The 26,675-nt window shown below is 33.7% G+C and overlaps 2 protein-coding genes across 2 annotated transcripts in view; one reads left to right on the top strand and one right to left on the bottom strand.

Annotated features, from left to right (window-relative positions):
• Positions 1 to 25,530, bottom strand: part of LOC117326559 — a 35,347-nt gene extending 9,817 nt beyond the window's left edge. The window contains exons 1-16 of the mRNA XM_033883316.1: positions 24,471 to 25,530; positions 23,852 to 23,935; positions 23,132 to 23,344; positions 22,586 to 22,772; positions 21,911 to 21,987; positions 20,892 to 21,173; positions 20,185 to 20,261; positions 19,657 to 19,776; positions 18,872 to 19,062; positions 14,383 to 14,411; positions 6,075 to 6,168; positions 5,522 to 5,595; positions 5,185 to 5,262; positions 4,523 to 4,619; positions 3,840 to 3,915; positions 381 to 431 (exon numbers count right to left, since the gene is read on the bottom strand). Coding sequence (XP_033739207.1) covers positions 381 to 431; positions 3,840 to 3,915; positions 4,523 to 4,619; positions 5,185 to 5,262; positions 5,522 to 5,595; positions 6,075 to 6,168; positions 14,383 to 14,411; positions 18,872 to 19,062; positions 19,657 to 19,776; positions 20,185 to 20,261; positions 20,892 to 21,173; positions 21,911 to 21,987; positions 22,586 to 22,772; positions 23,132 to 23,344; positions 23,852 to 23,935; positions 24,471 to 25,326 — 2,586 coding nt within the window. The 5' untranslated portion in view covers positions 25,327 to 25,530. The remainder of the gene's footprint in view (positions 1 to 380; positions 432 to 3,839; positions 3,916 to 4,522; positions 4,620 to 5,184; positions 5,263 to 5,521; positions 5,596 to 6,074; positions 6,169 to 14,382; positions 14,412 to 18,871; positions 19,063 to 19,656; positions 19,777 to 20,184; positions 20,262 to 20,891; positions 21,174 to 21,910; positions 21,988 to 22,585; positions 22,773 to 23,131; positions 23,345 to 23,851; positions 23,936 to 24,470) is intronic.
• Positions 11,030 to 16,406, top strand: LOC117326143 (39S ribosomal protein L15, mitochondrial-like). The gene is made up of 4 exons (XM_033882777.1): positions 11,030 to 11,161; positions 12,187 to 12,341; positions 14,827 to 14,992; positions 15,839 to 16,406. The coding sequence occupies exons 1-4, from the start codon at positions 11,060 to 11,062 to the stop codon at positions 16,298 to 16,300; spliced, it is 885 nt and encodes a 294-aa protein (XP_033738668.1). The 5' UTR covers positions 11,030 to 11,059; the 3' UTR covers positions 16,301 to 16,406.
• Positions 25,531 to 26,675: the final 1,145 nt, after the last annotated feature.

The following is a 26,675-nucleotide window of genomic DNA, read 5'->3' as shown; positions in this document are numbered from 1 at the left end:
CAAATGGAATTAAGGGTTAGCAAAAGGGTAAAATTGACAAAATAGTGAAATTGACAAAACAGTAAAATTGACAAAATAAAACAGTAAAAATTTTTTAAAAAAATGACAAAACGGTAAAATTGACAAAACAGTAAAATTGACAAAACAGTTAAATTGACAAAACAGTTAAATTGACTGGCTGTGATTTGAGTAAACACTTAATCAGTTGTATGCCTGAAATATACTGATTAGCTCAGTATGAGCCATCCTTTTTGCCATAATGGACACATTCGAAGGGTGCAGAGAAGATGAGTATATTGAGGGTGAATTTGGTACATGTTTTTCAAAGAAGCATATGATATTTTGGGGAACAATTCTGTTAGAAATAAACATGTTCTCACCTGACAGGCTAGGATTCTCTCAGATTTTTCAATGTCTATTCCATCTAATCTCTGAAGAAAAAGAATCAAGACATTGTAAAAAGTTTGCTAAATTTGATAATGATGTGATTTTCAAACGTAGCCAGGGGAATAACTCCACTTAACCAACTACCAAGCCTCACCTATTCAGTTCCATTATTGGAAATACCTGGTATATCACTGTTTGATATTCATTTAAGTATTAACTGTTGTGTAAGTTATTCTCTGTTGATGCAGATTTATATAAACAAGTTTTGATAAATTGTTCTTTAATATATAATTGTTATATAAACTCAGTAAAATAAATTTTTAAGAGATGTTTTTTATGAAATCTTCAAGTAAAGCGTGGTCACTTTCATAGCTTTCAAATACAGATGTATATTTACATATGCATATATATACCCAGGTATATATTACAGTTTTTAGACTTGGAAATCAAAAGAAAAACACCACTAATTTGTGTCAGTGATGTGGAAAATATTTGAACACAAAAACAAACATCCACAACCCATGAGGATCATGTGTCCAATTTTGTGTTCATGCATGATCACCTGTATAATATATATACATGTACTCTAGAGAATTTACCTATATAATATATAAATGTACTCTGGAGAATTTACTTATATAATATATACATGTACTCTGGAGAATTTACCTATATAATATATACATGTAGTCTGGAGAATTTACCTATATAATATATACATGTACTCTCGAGAATTTATATATATAATATATATTCATGTACTCTGGAGAATTTACCTATATAATATATACATGTACTCTGGAGAATTTACCTATATAATATATACATGTACTCTGGAGAATTCACCTATATAATATATACATGTACTCTGGAGAATTTACCTATATAATATATACATGTAGTCTGGAGAATTTACCTATATAATATATGCATGTACTCTGGAGAATTTACCTATACAATACATACATGTACTCTGGAGAATTTACCTATATAATATATACATGTAGTCTGGATAATTTACCTATATAATATATACATGTAGTCTGGAGAATTTACCTATATAATATATACATGTACTCTGGAGAATTTACCTATATAATATATACATGTACTCTGGAGAATTTACCTATATAATATATACATGTACTCTGGAGAATTCACCTATATAATATATAAACATGTACTCTGGAGAATTTACCTATATAATATATACATGTACTCTGGAGAAATTACCATACATGCCATACCTCCCGGCGTGAGACAAAATCTCCCTTATTTTCAATTCATTTATTTCCTCCCGGCAGGAGAGCCAAAATTCCCGTATTTTGTAATTCCCTCCGGTATTTTTGCCGACGCCATTTTTGTTTACGATTCAGTGTTTTTCTCGCGAGATTTGGCTAAGTTTAGCGACCACGTGATCCATCTGTTCACGTGATCACTCAATCAAAATGGCGCTTGTTGGACACGGCTTTCACACGAAGCTCTGGTTAGTGTAATGTTTGCGCTAGAATGTCTATCACCATGAAATAAAGGCAAGTCGCTTACAAACAATTTAAACCCCCTTAGCTAACAGACTTGAATTATGGTTTGTTTTCTTTTAGGACCATACTTTGATAATGGTAATTGATACAGAGTCTGGTCAGACGCAAAATCACACGTGTTTTTCATTTACCATGTGTATCGTTGATCAGTGATAGCAAGATGAAATCCGATAATTTCTTTTAGAAAACTATCAAAATTAGCACATCTGTTGGTCGTTACAAAGTGGTCAATCATGGTGTTTACAATGACTGTACAGTCCATGACAGAGACAATTAATATACAAAATCTAGAATGATCGTGATAAGATTTACTGCAGTCTCCTAACATTAACATCTTCCGTTCTCATAATTTCATGTATACACTTGCACACTTGGAATATTTTTATATCTAAATGGTCCAACATAAGGTATCCCACAGGACATTTCATGGTGATTTTTACAACTGATGTGTTCACTCGGAGTGGATCAAGCTTTCTTATTTTAAGAACATCCAAACTGATAAATGAATAACTTGCTTGTCTTAATCTTTAGCTACATGTAATTATAATATACCCTTTTCAAATGCTGTTATGCAATATGCATAAAGCTATGAAACTTTTTGTGTTGCATAAAAAAAATTGAGAAAAAAATTCATATCATCAGAATTTGAATGTATACTTATTGTATTTTTTACCTCATACAACTTTTTGTTGTTTGCATATACAATATGATTAATATCTAAAATAAATACAAATATTCTTTATCACTTTCAAAATTAGTTAATTGCTAAAAAATTGAGTAAAAATGTCGATATTTATGTCGCGCATAAATCTCCCTTATTTTAGGCAAAATTCCCTTAAAATAATCATCAATCTCCCTTATTGGTCTCCCAAAAATATGGCATGTATGAATTACCTATATAATATATACATGTACTCTGGAGAATTTACCTATATAATATATACATGTACTCTGGAGAATTCACCTATATAATATATATACATGTACTCTGGAGAATTTACCTATATAATATATACATGTACTCTGGAGAATTTACCTATATAATATATACATGTAGTCTGGAGAATTTATCTATATAATATATACATGTACTGTGGAAAATTTACCTATATAATATATACATGTACTCTAGAGAATTTACCTATATAATATATACATGTACTGTGGAGAATTTACCTATATAATATATACATGTACTCTGGAGAATTTACCTATATAATATATACATGTACTCTAGAGAATTTACCTATATAATATATACATGTACTGTGGAGAATTTACCTATATAATATATACATGTACTCTGGAGAATTCACCTATATAATATATACATGTAGTCTGGAGAATTTACCTATATATTATATACATGTAGTCTGGAGAATTTACCTATATCATATATACATGTACTCTAGAGAATTTACCTATATAATATATACATGTACTGTGGAGAATTTACCTATATAATATATACATGTACTCTGGAGAATTCACCTATATAATATATACATGTAGTCTGGAGAATTTACCTATATATTATATACATGTAGTCTGGAGAATTTACCTATATCATATATACATGTACTTTAGAGAATTTACCTATATAATATATACATGTACTGTGGAGAATTTATCTACATAATATATACATGTACTCTGGAGAATTCACCTATATAATATATACATTTACTCTGGAGAATTTCTATAACATTTTTCTCTATGACTGAGTAAGACATTCTGGGTAAACCAACAGTTTACAACACTGCCTGGTTATGAAAACAAGAGGCCCATGAGGCATGTATTTGGTCATCATTAAAATACAGAAAATAGTACAATACATTATACATTGACCAACCAAAAGATAGTACGATACAAATGTATAGTATATTTTAAACAATCAGACATCTTTGTTACCTTTAATCTGGGAAGAGTTGCAATGACATACTCTCGATAGCCCTCAAACTGGGCACATGGGTTCCCTGTCAGGTACCTGAACAGACAGACAGGAAAGATAGAGATGTAAATTCTCATAAGTTTACAAGTTCTAAGATGCACACAAAAGAAAGAAGATTTTGGGTTGGGAGAATTTTTTTTTTTTTTTATGAGTTAAAGGTCAACTGGCTAACATTGGAATATTAATTTACAAGTTTTTGTCTATATCTTACGTTACCATAACAACCAAAAATACACTGTATGGCGTTATACATTGAAATACTCAGACTTGTACAAGTAGTGTATAATTTTATACATTGACATTATAACATGGTTTTACTGTACAATGTTGGCAGTATAACAAGGTTTTACTGTATAAATGGTGACAGTATAACAGGGTTTTATTGTATAAATGGTGACAGTATAACAAGGTTTTACTGTACAAATGGTGACAGTATAACAAGGTTTTATTGTACAAATGGTGGCAGTATAACAAGGTGTTACTGTACAATAGTGACAGTATAAAAAAAGTTTTACTGTACAAATGGTGGCAGTACTGTACACGCTGCATAATACTGGCATTATAACAATTTTACTTAAAAAATTAGGGCAGTTATATGAAATTAAATTGTAGTTTTAGCAGAAAAAATAGGAACAATACTTACAATTCTTTAAAATGAACCAAATCTTTAAGACATTCAATGCTGGTTACTTCTCCAACGAAGTTTACAGTTAAATCCAATTTCTGAAGTGATTCACAACCTGAAACAAACATGAGTATAATGATATACAGGCAGTTTTTGTTTACAACTTAGTTGATTTTATCCTGGTGGACACTCTCAGATAGGAAAACAAAATACTAGAGTCATATGAAAATTTTATATGACATTGGTACTAGGTATATCCATGTATAATGAATCCATACAGTATCATAGCTATGCTTTTAGGCAATTTTTAGGTCTATTTACAAACATACACTTCAAAATTCATTTTAAATAATGTTTATAAAAACTCTTTGATATACATATATCTTTAAAATTTTAATACATTTCTAAAATATTTAAGCCATTGTTACCAGGTAATTATAAAATTTCTTGTTAGCCAACAGCAGCTTAATTCCTTTATTTTTACAAATTAAATGATAATTCCCTTAAATTTCTAAAAACCAACGGTAAAAATTCCATTGGCAGGTCATGCCATGATTTTATCAATTATAAAGTTAGTGAAATGAATAATAACATTTTCTGCAGTTCATGTTGAAACTACCGTATGTATATAACAATACTGTGGTTCTGTACCTTAAACAGACATGTTATTAACAACTTACCTTCTAAATTCTCTACTCTCTCTACATTGTTCAAAGCAAGATTGAGGTACTCCAACTTTTTCAATTTTGAAACATTTTCTGAAAAAGGAAAAAAATCCTAAATTTTACAATGTGAAAGTACAGTTTGTATATATGTATTACAATCAACAGTAAAATGTGAAATACACCATTCAACAATATTTTATTTATGAAGATTCTAGATAATAAAATGATCCATGAAGATATATTAATAGAAATACATACTGTTTAAGTGTGTTATTGTGTAGTATTCAAAACCTTAAGAAAATGTAAATTTACCATTTCTTAAAGATAATTAAAACATAAATCCAAAACTCACCGATTTTGGGGATAAGGTTGCTCTGTAAGTATAGAATCTTCAGTTCCCGACACCATTTATCAATATACTCAATCCTGTAAGTAAAACACATTTACAAACAAAGCTATTTACATACATTATGTTATCATATGTATAAATAAATTTATGTTAACCATAAAAACAGTCCTAGAAATGAAAGATTTAATTTCAGAATATGTCTCTCTGGCAATACTTTTCTTTGGTTTGAAATTTTCAAAATATGATTTATGTAACGGTATACAAAAAATTGTTATTAAAGAATGCAAATCTCAAAATGTTTCAGAGAAAATATGCTGATAACTTAAAAAAATATACGGATACCATAATTCTACAAAAAAAAACAACATTATAATAAGACACATATTTTTTGAAACTTATTAAAATCATAATATATGTCAATGTGCAACTATTTCAGTAATACATTTTTGTATAAGAATCAACCTAGATGAAACTAGTTTTCAGGATATACGGTAGAGAATAAATATTTTGTTGAATGAAGGAAAACTTGTGATACATCTAATGTTGAAATAGTTACTTTTCAATATCCTGTTGATGCAAGGTCACCTCTTCAAGTGTTGAGATCTCTAAATTGTTATGCTCTGCTCGCTTCCTAATGAGGGTTTCAGTTACTGAAAATACAGAACAAATCATGATTACAAATATGTTTTCGATTTTTCTCTTGGTAAAGGAAATTTCTTTCGTTCATGAATGAGAAAACAATGATACAAACTTTGATTTCAGTATTCACTGTATACAAAAGTGAAAATGTGTTCTTATTTGTTAATAACAGTTCAATTTTATAGCAAATGGGGCAATTCAACTGAGGCTCTCTCAATTAAGCTACACATTTCAGAATCAGGTCACCACAAGTTGGATTGGTGGGTATGTACAAAGCATTGTAGATCTGTAAAAGTAAAGAGTACATGTATATAATTATATACACATGTATATGTAGCTATATTGTCACTTCACCAATTCAAGCTAATGGGAAGGTCCTTTTAGCCAAGTGGTAGGGTGTTCAGTTAGAAAGTAACAGGTCTCTAATTTGAGTATCCCAAGTTTCCTCTTGTCCCGACACAAACATGAACATTCTGACCTTTAGCTCCGGACATCTATCTGTCAGAATGCCTAAGTCTGCATGGAGTCGGAGCCAGAGAAAATTCAGGCTATAATTCAAGCCCCAGTGAGAATAGGATTTTTTTCGTTGCTCCATCATACTATTTTGGTGCTGTAACACACTTGTCTTTCACCTAAGCAGCCGAGATTCAATCCAGATTCGACAAGATTAGGTGTGGGAGTCACCTGCCCCACCACATGGGTTTTCTCAGGGTAATCTGGTTTCCTCCCACAGAAAGATCATAGGTGCTACCCTCATCTGTGCATACATCCAATATATATATTAGGTGTACTGACTGAACAGGCTAGTACCCATGGTAATAACTTGTGTGCTTTCATCTGGGCCAACAAGAGTGATTAATATATGTTGATATATTTTGATGTGTAGTGGGACTTGACTAGGTCGATCATCAGTGACCAGGTAGCTCAATTGGTAGAGCATCCGGCTAGTGTTCGGAGGTCCCGGGTTCAAACCCCGGTCTGGCCGCTACATTTTCTCCTCTCCTGTTTCAGATCCATAATTGTTTGAAATAAACAAAATTCAATTAATTCAGGTTACCTTACTAGCTAAAACTAACTGATATTTCTCTTTAGCATATGCACAGTCATGATAATGGAGTGCCAGTAATATTAGTAAAAATCAGGAAATTGATTTTGATTACTAATAGATGAAACTTTGTCAAAAATGAGAGGATCTCCAATTTATATATAAATTGATTAAAAACTTCTGTAAAAGGAATCAAATACTTACATTGATTGTATATATATGTATTATTTGACAAGACAAAAGCATCAATATATATAGAGTGGGGGTACGTAATTTCGCACACTTTCGGTATGTTTTTAAATACATTTCCATCAAATCAATTTCAAATCTAGAAAGAATACCTCACATTGTTAGATGTACAAATGCTTCGTAACATACAAGTGTGCAACCTGATATGCGCACACGTATCACTGCACAAGGGAGCTGTTGTTAACTTGTGTTTATTGCTGGGTTTGAAGACGATCGGGAACGTAATTTCGCACACCTATCTAACTTCTTTAATTTTGTTGGTAAAAATAGTTTTCAGCCATTTTGTAGACAAACAACATCCTAAACTAAGATTAAGCCCAATGCCATGATTAAAAAAATCTTTAAAAACAAAATAATGTAAATGTCAATTTACCGCCATTTTTGCTTTAAATAATGACCGCTCCCTACGGAGGTAATGTAAACAAGGCGGTGAAAATGACGGGGTGTCTGCAGGTCAGCGCTGTTATTAGTTATACTTGGTGGATCTGTAATAAGTTTTGTTTATAATCTGATCAAATGATATTTTCCTTAAATATTTGCAAATTCACATGCCAATCAACAATTGGGATTATTTTAAATAAAATATTTAATCATCCGGTATCCATTTTATCGGACGAGATTCGTATCAGTTAAAATTTGTTTTCAAAACGAACTAAATCTGAAAAGATGTACTTAAAACGGCAAATGTTCCACTAAAGGTTGGCATAAGTCAACATGTAAACAAAAAAAAACACAGCCCTCGACCACTTGGAGGAAAACGCAAAAAATCGTCAGGTGTGCGAATTTACGTACTGTGCGAAATTACGTACCCTTGCTCTATGCATGATGAATAGAAATTTCTAGAAAATACTTAATTTTACATAAATGTAAGGCATGTGATATGTGTTACAGATAAATATCACGTCAAATGTTCAATACTTACTAAAGACCATCTTTACAAATTATTGGATTTCTATTTCCTAGCAATTTGTTGTTTTTTAGCTATTTGATCTGTTCGTGCTCAGGCATGGTATCACATGTAAACATTAGAGAGTTCCAAAACGCGTTGCTGATCTGCCGAGTCAGCGGTGCGTTTTAATTGGTGGTAGAGAATTTGTGTATCCCGAGCCGAGCCCGAGCCGAAGACCCGAGCCCGAGCTTTGGATATTTTCGTTTTTCTCCTTCATTACTGAATGGATTAAAGTGATTTTTTCTACAAAGATTTGATTTCAGGTTTTAAATCAATCCATGTAAGTGGATTTTCTTAAAATGTATTTTAACGTCCTAAATCGACGATTTTCATTTTCTAGGGGGAGAATTTGTGTAGCCCGCAATCAAGCGTGACTATTCATGTTTTTTGCTAATTATTTCCGATACATGCTATTATTGAGAAATATTACTAGATACAAACAACAAGTAAATATAGCTGATTCTAAAAATATAAATTTCAACATATATCTAATGTGACTTGGTGTCAAATTTTGACATTTTTGTAACCGCGCCGACGATCAATGAACTCGCCGTGTTTACCGAGCTTTCACCGAGCCCGTGCTAAGGGCAGATAACTCTACCGATCTCGAGCTTTGTGACTGTACATTAGTAAAGCCTTTAGTGATATATGTGAATCAGAGACATATATACAGAGAGATTAGTAACATCGCTATTTCCCCGTACACATAGTGGCTCCCTTTATTCGTGACCACTCAAGCATATCCCTTATCACTAGACGCCATATTGGAGAAAACTTGAAAACCAGACACATAATTATCGATAATTTCTATTTGAAATCATCACCAAGATCCAATTATGTGCTTTAATTTTATTAATATCAAAGTGCAGAAGTGTCATCAATATGAAATATATCACAATTTGCTGTCCAAGTGTTTGTATTTTGAGTATGAAAGTCAAGCACAACGCAGGAAAGATCGGCGGAAATCTCCAATTTTCGAAAAGTCCCTATGGGGTTTTCGAGAATACGGATAAATGACAACAATGTGCATGATAATCAAGACCACATTCCATAAGTATGATAGTTTTTGGTTAATGTGGTAACTTTTGTAGTGGCCTAGATAAAACAATGTGTTTTTTGTGTGCGTTTAAAATTGACGATGTCTTGGTCGGACGTAATGGCTGCTTAATTACGAAACTTGGACATGTCGAATAGGACCCAATGGATTTTAGAAAATACGGATAAATGGCAACAATGTGCATGATCAATAAGACTATATCCCATAAGTATGATAGTTTTTGGTTAATGTGGTAACTTTTGTAGTGGCCTAAATAAAACGATGTGCTTTTTGTGTGCGTTTAAAATTGACGATGTTTTGGTCTGACGTAATGGCGGCTTAATTACAAACATGGACATGTCGAATAGGACCCAATGGATTTTAGAAAATACGGATAAATGACAACAATATGCGTGATCAATAAGACTATATCCCATAAGTTTGATAGTTTTTGGTTAATGTGGTAACTTTTGTAGTGGCCAAAATAAAACGATGTGCTTTCTGTGTGTATTTAAAATGACGATGTTTTGGTCTGACGTAATGGCGGATTAACCAGAACATGTCGAATAAGTTCCAATACTACGATACACACATGCGCATAGCCCGATTTACCTGCGCTCGCGTGTGTTTGATAGGAGACAGGACGCTCTCGATAAGGGATATGCTTGAGTGGTCACGAATAAAGGGAGCCACTATGTGTACGGGGAAATAGCGATGTTACTAATCTCTCTGTATATATGTCTCTGTGTAGTTGTATTAAAATCATGCATTGATGAAAATATTTTTTTTACTAAAAGAAATAGCTTTAGTAACAGATAAAAAGTAAACCAGTGAATTGGTTTATACCACAAATGAAAACTTTATTTTCTACGTAAAAAAATAAAAAAGTACCAGAGACATATATACATATATGTATATATGTCTCTGAAAGTACATATGTTGATAAAAATAATTTAATGTGATAAACAATAATGAAAAGATGGGTAAATATATTTAAAATCATTAAAATGATATGGGCTCTTTGTAGAACTGCGTCCTCGTCGCAGAGCCCGGAAACATTCTTATACCAGAATGGCTAAAAGTTCTACAAAGCTCGGGATCGGTAGAGTTATCTGCCCTTAGCACGGGCTCGGTGAAAGCTCGGTAAACACGGCGAGTTCATTGATCGTCGGCGCGGTTACAAAATGTCAAAATTTGACACCAAGTCACATTAGATATATGTTGAAATTTATATTTTAAGAATCAGCTATATTTACTTGTTGTTTGTATCTAGTAATATTTCTCAATAATAGCATGTATCGGAAATAATCAGCAAAAAACATGAATAGTCACGCTTGATTGCGGGCTACACAAATTCTCCCCTAGAAAATGAAAATCGTCGATTTAGGACGTTAAAATACATTTTAAGAAAATCCACTTACACGGATTGATTTAAAACCTGAAATCAAATCTTTGTAGAAAAAATCACTTTAATCCATTCAGTAATGAAGGAGAAAAACGAAAATATCCAAAGCTCGGGCTCGGGTCTTCGGCTCGGGCTCGGCTCGGGATACACAAATTCTCTACCACCGTTTTAATTAGGCCCAAATTTAAGCGTTTGTCTGAGCTGGTTCACTTTTCAACATGGCTGGCAAGGTCGCCGATAAGGCTATGAAACTTTTACGAACATTTCCCAGGGTTTCTCTGGGGAATCTGAAAGATATGCCTGGGTCCAAACCACATAAGGTACGTTTAACATCATAGAAATGTATACATAACGATGCCATTGTGTAACAGAATATCATAAATAAAACGATCTGTTGGTCGGCGCTGTGCATGTGATTGTCTTTTCAGATCTGTAGCCATACTAGGACCCATACAGTACTCGTGACGGAACAGTAGTCGTGAATTCATGCACGTTCCAGCACTGTTATTTTACACAAGATATATGTAGATTTTGTACATATAATCTACAAGATCATTCCAGGATTCATATTGTACATGTTTCTTCAAAATCGATAATAATTTGAGTCTATATTATAGTATTGGAAAGTGTAGTCTACGATTACGCTAGTACGGGTACGTATAATATTATATGTTCTGATACGAGCGTGGCCATTTTCATTTTTTCGGTCCAAATGGCTAGACCACTTGAACCGGTGTTGTTCGTTTATGAAATAAAGACGGACCCGGTGGTTTTATATTGTTGTCAGACGAGCCTTGACAAAGATTTCTAAGGCCTGTACATGTATTAACATTTGCAGGTTCGTCAAGATATAAGTTTGAAATATAACATTTAAAAACTGACGGACCGGTTAGTCCGCATAAAAGAACAGGCCCCAAGTGTACAGCACATCACCTCTGGGATGAGTTGTCTTTCGATATCTCGAGTATCTTACCAAGGGAAGTCATCTTGTCACATACATTCACAACAGTATTATGCTGTTACTTAGACTGAGTTTCCTCTGGCCCTGAAACAATGCCTGGTGTAGGGCCAGAGTGCACTGCTATATGAAACATGGAATTCTCCGATACTGTTTGGTGTCACTGAGATATTGGTGCAAAATCGGGCGTGATATAACAATTACCTTACATATATGGATAAATGAGATATTTATATACCCTAAAACACCAATTTAATCTTATCAGTGTTATATTCCGTCCGTATGGCCCTTCATTTTACGTTGTTACTTTGTTATCCAGTAATGTTATTTAGGTGCAAGGCAGGCCATGTTTCACAAGAACTGATTCAAGTTTTTTTTCTCTCTCAGGTAAATCGTAGACGAGATGCTAAAAGAGGTAATACTCATGGGCGTGGTCAGAAAGGTCAAGGAGCTAGGGACACTCTACCCAGGATAGGGTTTGAGGGAAACAACACACCCTTCTATCTACTGATCCCAAAGGAACCATATTACGAAAACCATCAGTAAGTATAAACCTATAGACTATAACACAGAGGCTGGTATCACTATGTCAGTCCAAAATGGCTATTGTTGACCATAATGACCATACCGACAACAAACGAGAATCACTTGGTCATTTGTAGGAAGAAATTTGTGATTTGAATTATAGGTTATGAACATCCAGTTATGTTTAAATATAGGCCAAGTTTTCTCTTGCTCCGACATTAGATATAGACAGACAGATCCCTCATGAGACATCTGTCCGTCAAAATGTTTTTAAGTTTGGTGTTGGCTAGAGGAAACTGGGGCTTGTATATACCATAATACATACAGTAGATCTAATATATACTATATATCTACTGAATTATTATTATTTACTATTCTATGTAGGCTGCTAAAATTGACCATAATATCAGACTCTAAATCAGACTCTGTTTATGCAATGGACTCGGAATATTTGCAACCTGCAATTATGGCCAGTTTTACTAGACTACATTCTATATTGCAACTGATTTACAAGATGTTTGGAGGTAACTAGTCTTCTTGCATCACTTTCAGACCAGTCTTGACAACAAATGTTACATTTAAAAAGTTGATGGACCGGTTTGTCCATCTAAATAAAAATGCCCTCAATAAGGCTAATCAGGTCATCCTGGTTTTTTTTTTTGGCAAGACTTGTTAGTATTAAAAGCTCACCTGCACTGAAGGGCAAGTGAGCTTATGCTATGGGGCATCTGTTGTCAACTTTTTTTATTCTGACAATTTCTTCTCAATAACCAAGAGGCCCGCAGATCTCATATTGAGCCTGTAGTATGCTGGGGGAAGGGCTTCCAAGTTTATTCAAATGAATGACCTTGAACTACTTTCAAGATCATGAGAGTCAAATGTGCCAAAATCTTCAAACAACCTCATTTCAAGAACCAAGAGGCACATTATGCAATATAAGGCCATTCTGATATGATGGGCTGCTATCAAGTAAGCTTGTTGAAATCAGAGACATATATACAGAGATAAGTAACATCGCTATTTCCCTGTACAAGTGGTGGCTCCCTTTATTCGTGACCACTCAAGCATATCCCTTAAGTTATCGAGAGCGCCTTGCCCTCTATCAAACACACGCGAGCACAGGTAAATCGGGCTTTGCGCATGTGTGTATCGATGTACTGGAACTTATTCGACATGTTCTGGTTATTACGTCAGACCAAAACATCGTCAATTTTAAATACACACAAAAAGCACATCGTTTTATTTAGGCCGCTACAAAAGTTACCACATTAACCAAAAACTATCATACTTATGGGATATAGTCTTATAGTCTGTGCACATTGTTGTCATTTATCCGTATTTTCGAAAATCCATTGGGTCCTATTCGACATGTCCAAGTTTTGTAATTAAGCAGCCATTACGTCAGACCAAAACATCGTCAATTTTAAACGCACACAAAAAGCACCTCGTTTTATTTAGCCCACTACAAAAGTTACCACATTAACCAAAAACTATCATATGGTCTTGGTTATCATGCACATTGTTGTCATTTATCCGTATTCTCGAAAACCCCATAGGGACTTTTCGAAAATTGGAGATTCCCGCCGATCTTTCCTGCGTTGTGCTTGACTTTCATACTCAAAATACAAACACTTGGACAGCAAATTGTGATATATTTCATATTGATGACACTTCTGCACTTTGATATTAATAAAATTAAAGCACAAAATTGGATCTTGGTGATGATTTCAAATAGAAATTATCGATAATTATGTGTGTGGTTTTCACGATTTCTCTAATATGGCATCAAGTGAAGACTGAACCGAGTGACCGCAAAGGATTGTGGGAAGGTCAGGGGCTACTATGTTAACACAAGGGCAAATAGAGAGTTACCAAGCTCTCTGTATATATGTCTCTGTTGAAATGAATGACCTACTTTAAAGGTCACAGAGGTTTGATGTGTTAATCTTAAAACAACTTTTACTTGATAACCACGAGGTCCAGAGGCCTTATACTGGACATGTGATTTGCTGTGATGAAGGGCTATCATATTTGTGCAAATGGATAACATTGGTGTACTTTCTAGGTCACAGGGGTCAAATGTGTTACTGCAGAAAAAAAGTCAGTATTACAAAATCTCAAAAAGAGTAATATCACAAAACACAATATGTGATTTTTCCCTATTTGAGATGTTGCGAAAAAGGTGTTAAAATTGGATCATAATAATTAGGGTTATTTCTCTCCAATATAGTTTATAATATAGTCTCCTGAAGCAAATGAAATGCACAACAATCTAAATCCATTCTGACTTCTACTGAATTTTACATGGGAAGGAACAATCCAGATGTCTTGACAAATTATTAAACTACCAATATTTTTGGGATTTAAATGCTTTGAGTGGAAAAATTTAAGGGCTTTGCCATTGGGGATCGGAGCCCAAATGTGGTCCGAAATTTAGCAGAAAAAAAAATCCTAATGTAGCATATATGAATTATATTTGCTTAAACATGATCTTTGTTACAGTTTACGCAGAGAGTATGTACCACTGTCATTGTTGAAGCTACAGCGGATGATTGACCTGAACCGTGTGGACAGAAGTGAGCCTATAGACCTGACATCAATATGTAACACTGGCCTGTTGAAGGTCAACCCTATACAGAAACAATATGGTGTCCACCTTACAGAGGAGGTAAGAAGCTAGACAGGTTGTAATGGTTACGTGATGTAATGTGTCTTATGTCTTTACTTTCTTCACATGTTGAGTTTGAAATGTCCCCCCCTCCCTCCCCACTCCCTCCACTTTAAACCTAGGACATTAAATTGACATTAACTATTCTAAACAACCATACTTATATTCTACAAAACAATTACAGAATCTAATTAAATAGTAATCAATAAAAGCAAGAACAGAAGAAATTATAACCCTTGATAATTTTCTTCATTGCTTGCAACAGTGTTACATAAGTTTTTAGGTTTGTCTTTTGTCGTGGGATGGCTATCATGTAAATGTTTGGACTTCTTAGGAATAACCCAGAGAAACCCTGACTATTATTTTTTGGACTGGTTTGAAAACTATGGCTATCTCAAAAAAATAAACCTTTCATTGATATTCTGACAGTGATCCTTGGTGGGAAGTTCAGAGACTCAAGTCAAGAGTTTTGAAAAAGTCTAACATTTGAGATTTAGCTGTAAACTTTTGGCAGTAATTCTGCGATTTTCCGAACCGACACTATAATTAGTATTTTGGTGATTTTGAAATCCAACATGGCTGCCATAACAAGATATACATTAATATAGATTTTTTTGAGATTCAAAATAAGATAATTAAATTTATATTTCTGTCCATTGAAATTAGTCTCAAGTTCCTAGGAACAGATCCAACAAAACACTGCTGAAATAAGAAATTGATATTGAACAATTTTCCCCACTTCAGCTATTACCGAGTATGACTATACTACACTAGTACACGTCTTTGTTGTCAGATACAGATTTGAAATTGTTCTGTTGTCTAAAATTACACTTTTTATAATGACAGGGAGCTGACATGTTCGCTGCTCAGATCAACATTGAAGTGCAGTGGGCTGATGAACTCACAATAGCAGCCATTGAGAAAAATGGAGGAACAATCACAACACGCTATTTCGATACACCATCCCTGATGGCTGTTGTGTCCCCAAAGAACTTCTTTATGAAAGGAATGCCCATCCCCAAATGTAAGGTTCCACCTTCTGACGTTTTCAAATATTACACTGATGCAAAAAACCGAGGGTATTTAGCTGACCCAGAAAAGATCAAGGATGCCCGCATAGAACTTGCTCAAAAGTATGGATACGATTTGCCAGACATCACAAATGATGAAAAATTTCCAATGTTATCTGAAAGGAAAGATCCACGTCAGATATTTTATGGACTTGCACCAGGATGGATAGTGAATCTTCATGATGAGACAGTGTTAAAACCAAAGGGCAAGGAACATGTTGAGTATTATGAATCATGAGGAGGAATTTGTTGTGTTCAGGTTTTTTATGTGAGAAAGTGCTGTATGAATTCTCAATAATAGATGCATATTCAAATTGAATAATGAATAAAACTTGTAAAAGGAATGGGTCAGTGTGGCTTGTACATAGTGTTAAACATGGTCACTGTCATTCGGCTGGCGGAGCATGCTTCTTTGACTCGAGAGGTAGAGCTGGGGGTTATCACACCAAAGACGTGGGTTCGATTCCTGATTGGGCACACAGCAGGATTGTAAATGTAGTACAGTACCTTCCACCAACCATTTTCTCTTGAATCATGTTAAAAAAATCGTTTAATTGGGTTGGAAAAGTCGTATTTTTCGGTTATTCGACTACGACAATCTGACCAAAAAAATAGAAATACTCCAATTTTCACGAAAGTCATCACGTATTTCTTTAAGTTTTAGACATTTATCAACAAATAGTGTAATTTAGATGGTTATAATGTCAAAAAACGGTAAAATATTACCTTAAACGATAATGTTATGTCAGGTTTTTGTCATGTTTAGAACTGTGTTGTTGTTGTTCTGCCTCGTGTATTCCTTTCTGTTACACAGTCAACTTTTTGCACACTCATATTATGTGGTGTCATTTTTTCAAAGGTCCAGGTCATTCAAGGTAATTTTCTACTTACATAAAATGTAGATTGTACATATACACATCCATAACAATGGAATTTTCATAATTATAAAACAAAATCATGAAGGCAAAGTAATAATGTCCAACATTTCTTTTTATTGGTTTCATAACAAGTTGAATTCTTAATCAACAGTAGCGAAAATTGTCATAAATAACATACAATCACAAAAACAATACATTTACATTGTATATATATATATAACACTATATAACCGCTACATAAAACCTGTAGCTAATTATAACCTGTATCTCTGGGATACCTTATACTTGTATGTGTTGCAATGATATATTTTTTAAACAAAAGCTTTAAATTAACAAAATAAAAATCTACCAAAATCACAGAATCATACCAATACATGAAAACCAAAGTCTGTTACCTGAAGCTACAATGAACTCTTTTTCTGATCTCGGTAAATAATGAAGTTGAATATTGAATTGAATGACCCGTGTGTAAGAATAATGATCATTGTTTAATGTAAAAAAAAAAAAAATCCAAAATCAATGATGTTGAGATACTTGCAATACTCATTAATTTTAAACAAGAGCCGAGTTTCGTGGGTTTCTAAATATGGAGTTTTCATTGCCCCGTCAAACTTGGTGTTTTTGTCCTTCCTTTCCTCAATGAAAACACCTCCCACAGATTGAAGCAGAGAATGGGTTCATAAAAAAGGGAAAATATTTGAATGGCTGCTTCCCCCTAACTCCCTTTAATCTCATGGCACTAGGTCCATAAGTAGATACAAGCATGAAAATTATTTCTTGAATTGCTCTCCTTCAACAAACATGTTCAAAATCTCCCTAACTGTTCTCACAGTGATATTGCAAACAAAATCATTACAATCATACTATTTACAATATACACCTCAAATACATGTCAAAATATCATTCCCATAAATATCTCAACCAAATTTGTTAATATTAATAAAAATTCAATCCTTGTCAATTTCTAAAATTAGACGAAGTCAAAAGTGACATGTATAAAGTATGGTTTAATCACATTGTCGGTAGCCCACTCACAAACAGAGGCAGTGGGATTATTGGTACACTTTTTGTCCCCCCCCCCCCCCCCCCCCCCAAGAAAAAAAACAATTCTTGATTTTGACCAATCAGAAGACAGCTGACAGCTTTCTCTGGAAAAAATATCATTTATCATATTTGAATGAGGAAGAAAATGGACCTTGAACTTATTTGATTTTTATCTAGCTTGCTTCATGTCACAAAAATATCATTACACCAATAAAATAACAAAATTAGATTGAACTTTAACCTTAAGGTCATGACAAAACAAACTTTGGACAAGAAATCTAGTGCAGTTAACTGGTGACAATTTTCTGAAAACAAGCTATAATGAATGTGTTCAAAATCAGAGAAAGACCTGTCCATCACTTTCTGAAACAAAACTTGATAAAATCAAATCTGAAATAAAAAAAAAAACCCCATTCATGTTGCACAACTAGGTCCAAGAGAAATATGAGCAAAAATTTAAAACAATTTATGCAATAAATTCTGAGAAAGTGACAACAATATTTGACCCTGAAAATCAAGAAAGTTGTTTAGTAGTCATATTGTTTTTCATATCTGCATAGTAAGAAACTTTTCACAACTTTGCCCATAAAAGGACACACCCTTTTTTATCAAGTACTTCCTGAAGAGAGGCATTAATTTTAAGAAGAACTGTTTAGACACATCATCCATGAAAAAGGCCTTTTGTTAAGTCCACAATCTGAAAGATGTCATGCTAAGATTATGTCACATTAGATGGTAGTTTCCTTCATCCACCCATTTTGTTAAATAACAGTTTTTTGGGAAACCAAAAAGATTTTACATATCACCTTCTTTAGTTGAATGTTTTTCAAAGGAAATGGTTTTGAGAGATTAATAATTTTTTTAATTTTACAATGGTTCCTTATGACTACAACACTACAAACTCCTCGGAATCGACTGTTGATGAACGTATTCGACCATACTGGTCGGTCTTGACGTGTCGGATACGAAGCAGTTTGTCTTCCTCTAGGCTCAGGCTGTCTAGGTTAAGCTCAGAGCCACGTCCTTCACTGAACACAAACATGGGGTAGGAGAGTTTCTGTTTTGGTGGTGACACCATCTGTAGATCAGAAGAAAGAGGTATGTATGTAATGTACAGTATAGTATTAGCTGTTTATAACAGTATCTTATATAAGCAAAAACTTTTATGAGTCTTGTCAGTTTTTTGACAAATTGATATTAATCAATTATGGACCTTTATTGAGGTCAATATGGTGTTTGAACGACCTAGTAGAATCAAATATTAACCAAGCGCAAAGCCTGAGGTCAATATTTTAGAATCTACCCAGTCAGTATACCATAATGACTGAATCAAAGATCTTTTTTTTATATAAGATTAAAACCTTGTTTGTAAAATGATGGAATTGCATTATATGTATTCATCTTGATAAGTTTACATTAGGGCATTGTGACGTCACCATGGTCATGAAGTTGTATATGCAATATCGACCCAAGGTTTCTAAAATTAGAAACTTCAGGTAAATATCCCTAAACATTAGTAGTAAAACTTTGCTCTTCCACAGGGACTTGGTAAATTTCCAACACCACCAACTATACAGTATAACGATAGAGGGTTGGATTTTGTGCCAAGTTCCTGTGTCCATATAGTAATTAAAACCTGGAGAACCCATATATCACTTGTAACAATACTTACCGCTTCTGACTGTGAAACAAAAGTTTCAAACTCCTTCTTGGTTTTACAGTAGAAACCTACAGTACAGCTAGGGTCCATCTTGGACAAAGAAACTTTCCTTGGTGACAGACAATGGTAGGACTACAAACAAAATAGACATTACATCTTACACTGAATCTGAAAATTTTATAGTGTGCACATGTAATTTGTTGCATTGAATATTTTACTTATCTGTATTAATTTGTAATTGAATCATCATCTGTGCTTTTTGTTACAGAAATTCTATGTGGCAAACTTGGTATTTTAACCAGAACAAATATGAACCTTATAGGATGCAAAGGGAGGTAACGTTTTTAGTGGAAAAAAAATCTCTTTTGCCATTTTTACAATTTTTACTAAAAACTCATTTGTTAAAAAAATTGAAAATTTTATTAAAAATATAGATATTTTCAGAATAAGATTTTTTTAAAACTAAGTGACTTATAATTATCAAACACTGAATTTGACTCCGAAATTAACTCCAGTATCCAGTGTTATCGGGGTTTGTACCTGTACAGGGAAGTTTCTCTCCCTTGTGTCGACAACATCCTGACAGTAATGGGGGTCCAGGTAGATCAGTTTGTCATCTATAACAGACAGGAGTAAAATCAATACAGGAAATAAGAGATTTATCAAACAAAAGAAGCGATTATCTTCTAATATAAACAAAAGGCATCAGATTTAACTAATGCTTTAATATATATACATATATAATACCAGATACTAGACTTGCTACCTCTCTCTAAAATATTAAAATTATTAATTAAATTGAGCTTTATGATTTTGGTCTCGAATATGTCTGATTCTTGTTTTCAAGGGGAGATAATCTAGTATTAGAATTTATTGGAGCAATTCTAACAAAAAACTTCAGGGCTGGTGGCCAGATACCAGCTGCTCTGAAAATTAAGGCAAACCTTCAAGCTAATCAAAACAAGGGCGATAACTCTATTTGCAGTATAAAGGGAAGTAACTTGCATATTCTGTACAAAGGTTTTTTGCTTGCTTTTGTTTAACGTCCTATTAACAGCCAGGGTCAAAGGGACAAAGGGAACTATATATCTTGCATATTCTGTATATATCAACTGCTTGTTTAAATTAAAAAAACTGAACAGGCATCAAATTTATTTATATGAAAGCTACAGAGGAATAAAAAAAGAATGATACAACAGTTTACTGAAAAATTAAATGACATGCGAGGAATGTAAAATAAAACTTACCCTGAAACCCTATGAAGTATAGAGAGTGTTTAGGTTTTCCTCCTATGATTCCGATACAGTTATCCTGAGCTAGCAGACTTTTGATACATGGTCCATATACAGGGTTCATTTCCTCACTCCCGAGACGTATCGGTACTAATATGATCACAGCTCGTCTCCATTCATACTCCTCCTCTACAGATTTAGTTTTGGCCCCGTCTGTCTCCGATTCTGTCGAACTTGTAAGCCTTGTAACTGATCTTGCCCTTTTACTGCACATCTCGTAAATATCCTTTTTGTACACTGAGGAGAGCAAAGGAGAAATTTCAATATTAATTCTTAATTTAATTAAGATTACAATTAAAATCAAAGAGGAATTTGACTTTCTTCTGACTTCAGAATATGATATAGAGATTTTTGCTTTAATAGGAAGGTAATTTCTGTTTTCTGTTCAATATTGAAATATTAAATGCCTTGGTAAGATATACTTTTAAACACAAACCCTTGGTTTGTATGGCAATTCTAATTCTGTGATTCCTAGGTGAGTTTATCTGGTAATCTCATTGTCAGAATTGAAACGAGATATCCTTCAGAAATTTACCTCACTTGCAGTCAGACTCAAAACTATCTACCCTGGTATATTTGCTGGGCTTTTTCTAAGGTATTTTTGGGGCCCATTAATATGCCCCACCCCAATTGAAATTATTTCATATTCTAGCCAAATTCCCAAAACTTACAGGTCACTCCTTAAATTTTTTTCCCAATTCACCAATTTCCTTCATAAAATGAGACAAAAATGGTCCATCCCAAACCAGTGAGAAAAAGCCCTGATTTGAATCCAAGGTAAATCAACCTGGTTCTATATCTTAAGGGATTACAAAAAGACAGATTATAAGAAACTATTACAGAAGTGTCACAAACATCCAGTTTTTTTCTCTCAAAATATTCTTTTACTGATAAAAACCCTTTCTGTCATTATGAAATTATTACAAGAGACTCAGAGTGAGGCCGAGAATTTAAAATGATTTCTAATTACCTACCTGTACTGTCTTGTGCTACATAGATACAGGTATCGGCTAGGACTGGCTGGGCTGAGTAACCTCTGAGCATGGCATCTCTGAAACCCAGAAATACACAAAAATACCATCTTGTTTCTTGATATACATGTATTTCATAATCTATCGAATAAGGAAAACAAAGTTAATACAATGACCATCAATATATCCTTTTTTGACATTGCTTAGAATGACCACAACATCATACGAGTGACGTTGACACTATTGTAGGGTCAAATTTATTTAAGTATAGCATCAAATTTTAGTATCTGATGTGACATCAGAACCAAGACAAACAATATGAAAAGATCATTGTATTGCATTCAAACTGTCAAAATTTGAAATTCAAAAAGCCTTTCCCATACTAAATCTTGTTTCAAAATCTGTGTAAATGGATCTCATTTATGACCTTAATGACTATGCTATGATGTGTTCAAACCAAATATAACCAATTAATAAAACACTGCTTATATCTGGACCAACAAATGTGATTAATATAAGTTGATATAACTTTTTTCGCAATTATTGTAAAATAAACATTTAATAAAATATCAAGTGATATCTTACATTTTTTCATGACAAGTCAAAGTTTTCCCAAAATATATGTTTCATTACAACAGTTGATGGAAAATATTTTGTAAAAATGGAAAAGAAAATCACCTCAGAATGTGTGCGACAGAAGAAGGCCCGTACCAGTCCCCAGGGTCTTTCCCCAGCTTCTTCCCTATTTCCGCTAGGTGGTGGATAGAAAATGGAGATTGTTCACTTGGAAAATCTCCAAACCATCGAATAATTTGTTTTCTGTAAGTTTCTTCTCCCAACGACTGATCTCTGAACACATTCCAATCTGTAAGTAAACGGTGAAATATCAATATCAAAGTTTTAAAAAAATTCTGAAAGAATTGGTTAATTTGGACACCAAAGAAATATTTGTTTTCAAAGCTGATGTAGCAATGTACTAGATTTAAATGGTCTCTGATTGTATTCAAACTTATGAGTGTATTACTGATTTGATTAGAGGCATGGGATATTTTTTCATGATTTAATCATAAATAAATATTTGACAGTTTTTCAGAGCTGACTGAAAAAGTGCTGTTAAACACTTGAAGTACTTTATGCTGCCAAAATGAAGCCCCGAAATTCTCAGTGTACCCAAGCCCATCTCAATCCCAGAATTGTTTGCATCTTCTCGTGCATGTAGCCTACCTCTGCCAAGAAAGTGGTTGACAAAAGCTCTTGCCACCATCATCTGACCACTCCGGAGCATACAACCCCACCCACAGTCTGACGTGAGTTTAGTGCCGGTGATGGCCGGAAAGTCTTGGCGGTAGGTGAACCACAACTGGCTGGAGAAATCCTGTTTGAACTTCTCCACTGTAGGGACCATGCATATTTTCTCCCCAGGAAGTGGGGCATCATCTGAAACAGAAATCACCATAATTATATTATCAGTGGTTTTATACTACAGGGGAAGTAAGTTATTTATTCTTACTAATTACACTAGTTATGGATATACAAGTTGTATTTCTGAATATAAATGTGGTATATATATATATATTTAAAAATAATATTCAGATATTCAGTTAGCACTTGGACAATATTCAGATTTCTCAGCCTTTCCCCCCACAATTCTGAACAAAATTTCACCTTTAATATAGTCAAATTGCTCCTTTTTTGTCCCTACCCCTCAACATAATTTGGAGCCCTCCACCATTTGTAGCTTTATGAATACCCACCATTAATAAATACTTACAGTCAAAATAAGATTAAATCCCAATCATGTAATTATATATATATATAATAAAGAAGTTATTATTGTTAAATTGTTGATGGATGGACGGAGGATGCCACAGTATAATATTATATGGCATCAAATATTTGAAATACACTCATACACAAGTTCAGTTTCTTTTTATTTTCGCTTACCACTTGGTCTAATATGGTAACACTGTCCGAGTAGAAATATGGGACTGTCACATTTAAAATTTGTTTTAGTCTTCAGTGTCCAGCCTACAAGATAGATAAAAATAAATACAAGTCCATTTCATTATTTAAATATAGATCAATCAATCAATCAATCAACTTATTTATGTAAGGGTCATAATTATTGTATCACAATCACATACTACAAGTGTAAGTATATAGTTACAAAGTATAAAACATAGTTTAACATTTGGGATCAGTCATCTTATAATTAACCATAATAAAATATAGAATATTGATATTTTTATATATAAAAGACCTGTCATATTCATAATGATTATTAAAGACTTCTTTTACAATTCTGCATTAAAACATTGTCTTTTAAAGTAGTATTGAATAAAATGAATAAATATGCATAATAAATATATATATAAGTATGCATATGAATACTTTAGAAAATTTGAATTTAAATGAGTAAATCTGCTTTTATTATACTATATAATCTTATAGCAATCACCACAAATCCTCTATTCTAATAATATAATAGATTGCTGAATATCTTAATCGTGATAAAATTCCTTAAATTAATTACTCCTGATCTGAATTGATATTAATTTCATACCATATCGAACATTGTTCCAAACAGACAATAGTTTGTTTTTCATTTTTTCACTTTGGTCAATGTCTTCTTCATTTTGAGAGGAATGGTGTGTATTTCTGGAAGATGGAGGATATGTGGCTGTTGGCGGATACTGCAAAACATTGGTGAGTCTTTCATGACCCATCCAGTGCTTTTGCTGAAGGTGACGTGCTCGCGGATGGTGCTGGGGTTGGTATTGATGAGGCTGTGTCTGCCACGACTGCGACATCACTTTGGATTTACCAGACTGGTGCTGTTGACAGCGGTCACACTGTTGTGAATGAGGGTTATACTTCTGGTTTTGCTGATGACTGCTAGGTTTCTTTGATCTATGTCGTTGACAAGTATTTTTAGTTTGATCTTCATCCAATTCTCCAACCCACCCTTGAACAATCTTGGCGTGTCTCTGATCTTCATTTGAGCTTCCTGAACGAGTTTGTATTGGAGATTTCTTCCCAAATTCATTTTCTCGTTTAGATTTTGCATGGGTACCCGTTAGAGTCTCTCGTTCTATCAATCTGTCTGAAAATATGTCCGGTTCACGTGATTCAAAAACACCTGTCGACGTTGCCTCACTTTCTCCATTCTGTTGATCAAGAAACTTGGATGGACTGAGTATCACGGCATCGGCCTGTTTCATTTGATCCCTATCACGATCACTGTGAGATCTACTGCGGTGATTTCTTCGCGCAGATCGTTTTTTACCGTACGTTTTACCAATATTCGCGTCCTCCATGAGTGCATCCGCTAGGGACTTCGGTGATTCACTCTCAGGTGTCGAAATGGCATCATTCCATGAATCAAGAGACACAATATCGTCTGATCTCTTTCTTTCCATATTCACGGTTACTCCAGCGACGATTCCAAAATGTCGAAACAACTACACATCTCTACAATACCGTATCTCATACATGTCAACCCCCGGGCGACAGACTCGGATGTCATAATAAACCACCCGCCATTTTGGAATAAAGAGTATCACATGACCAAATGCAAAAGTGTTGATTTTGATTTTAAAAATTGATATTTGAAATTTTCAATACTGTAATAAAACACATAATATGTCAATGTAAGATATATAATGGTTACTAAACGGATTCATGAAGAAATACTTAATAAAATGTAATGCAAAGGTGCATTCTATTGAAAGTAAAAAAAAAACGGGATCGGTGCGTTCGTAGACGTCTGATTGATTATCTCCCCTACTACTTTAGGAGATCGTGTATTCACCAAAAAGTCATTTCGTAATCGCTCTTATCCATATATCGATACTTTAAGAATCGTGTCTACAAGGAGCATTCATCCGAGGAATGAGTGTCAATCATCAAATTAAACATTTCCTTTCTTCGTCTGTCTGTCTTTTTCTTTTAAGTACTTCACTGATTAGAGACCTATTATAGTATATAGTTCTCTGCTTCAATATACACCACGTATATGAAAAATAAAACATACCAATGTATTCACGATGATTTATTGATAGACAAAATGCAAGGGAAAGAACCTATTTAAATGCTTATATCTTATCATATTTTATTGCTGCATTTTCAACAAAAATGCAATAAAAGTTGAAATCTTACAAGTGTTTGAAAACGATTATATTGAAACGCACAAACTTGTTAGATTATCAAATTGAAAGGATATTATTGAAATTTCGTGGTGTGCAGTTTAACCAAAGTCAAATGCATGAAAATATGTCGCGCACACACTCGCACAATAACGGAGGGTCCATAGCCTTTAAATGGGTACAAGGACATGACCAAATAAGAGAAGAGGAATTTCTTTTGAAATATTTTTTCTTCTGCAAGAACTATCTTTAACAAACTTTATTAACAGCTAAGTAGTATCATTGGGCAACGCAACTTAGACTGAATATGATACAGGTGTACGTATACATGATTGTCCTTTCCTCCAGAGGAAGAGAGACAGCTAGGGCCCAATAAAGGTGATGAATTTGTTGTTGGTGTTGAATGTTTATTCCTTTAATCTTCTCTGGAACCATATAAAGCTAAATGAGAAAAATGTTGACTGCGTTACATGCATGGTACGGAGGTATAGATCCCAAAATGAAAAACGTGTTTGTATATAGCGTGTTTCGTCATAATCACTGAAATATCCAGGTGAGTGACACAGGCCCTATGTGCCTCTAAGTTATAATTATTTATGATATACCATTGTATATGCAAATAT

This window comes from Pecten maximus, chromosome 4, assembly GCF_902652985.1.
Source record: "Pecten maximus chromosome 4, xPecMax1.1, whole genome shotgun sequence".
Classification (NCBI taxonomy): domain Eukaryota; kingdom Metazoa; phylum Mollusca; class Bivalvia; order Pectinida; family Pectinidae; genus Pecten; species Pecten maximus.
The sequence above is the reverse complement of the archived record's forward strand: the minus strand, read 5'-3'. Positions and strand labels throughout refer to the sequence as shown.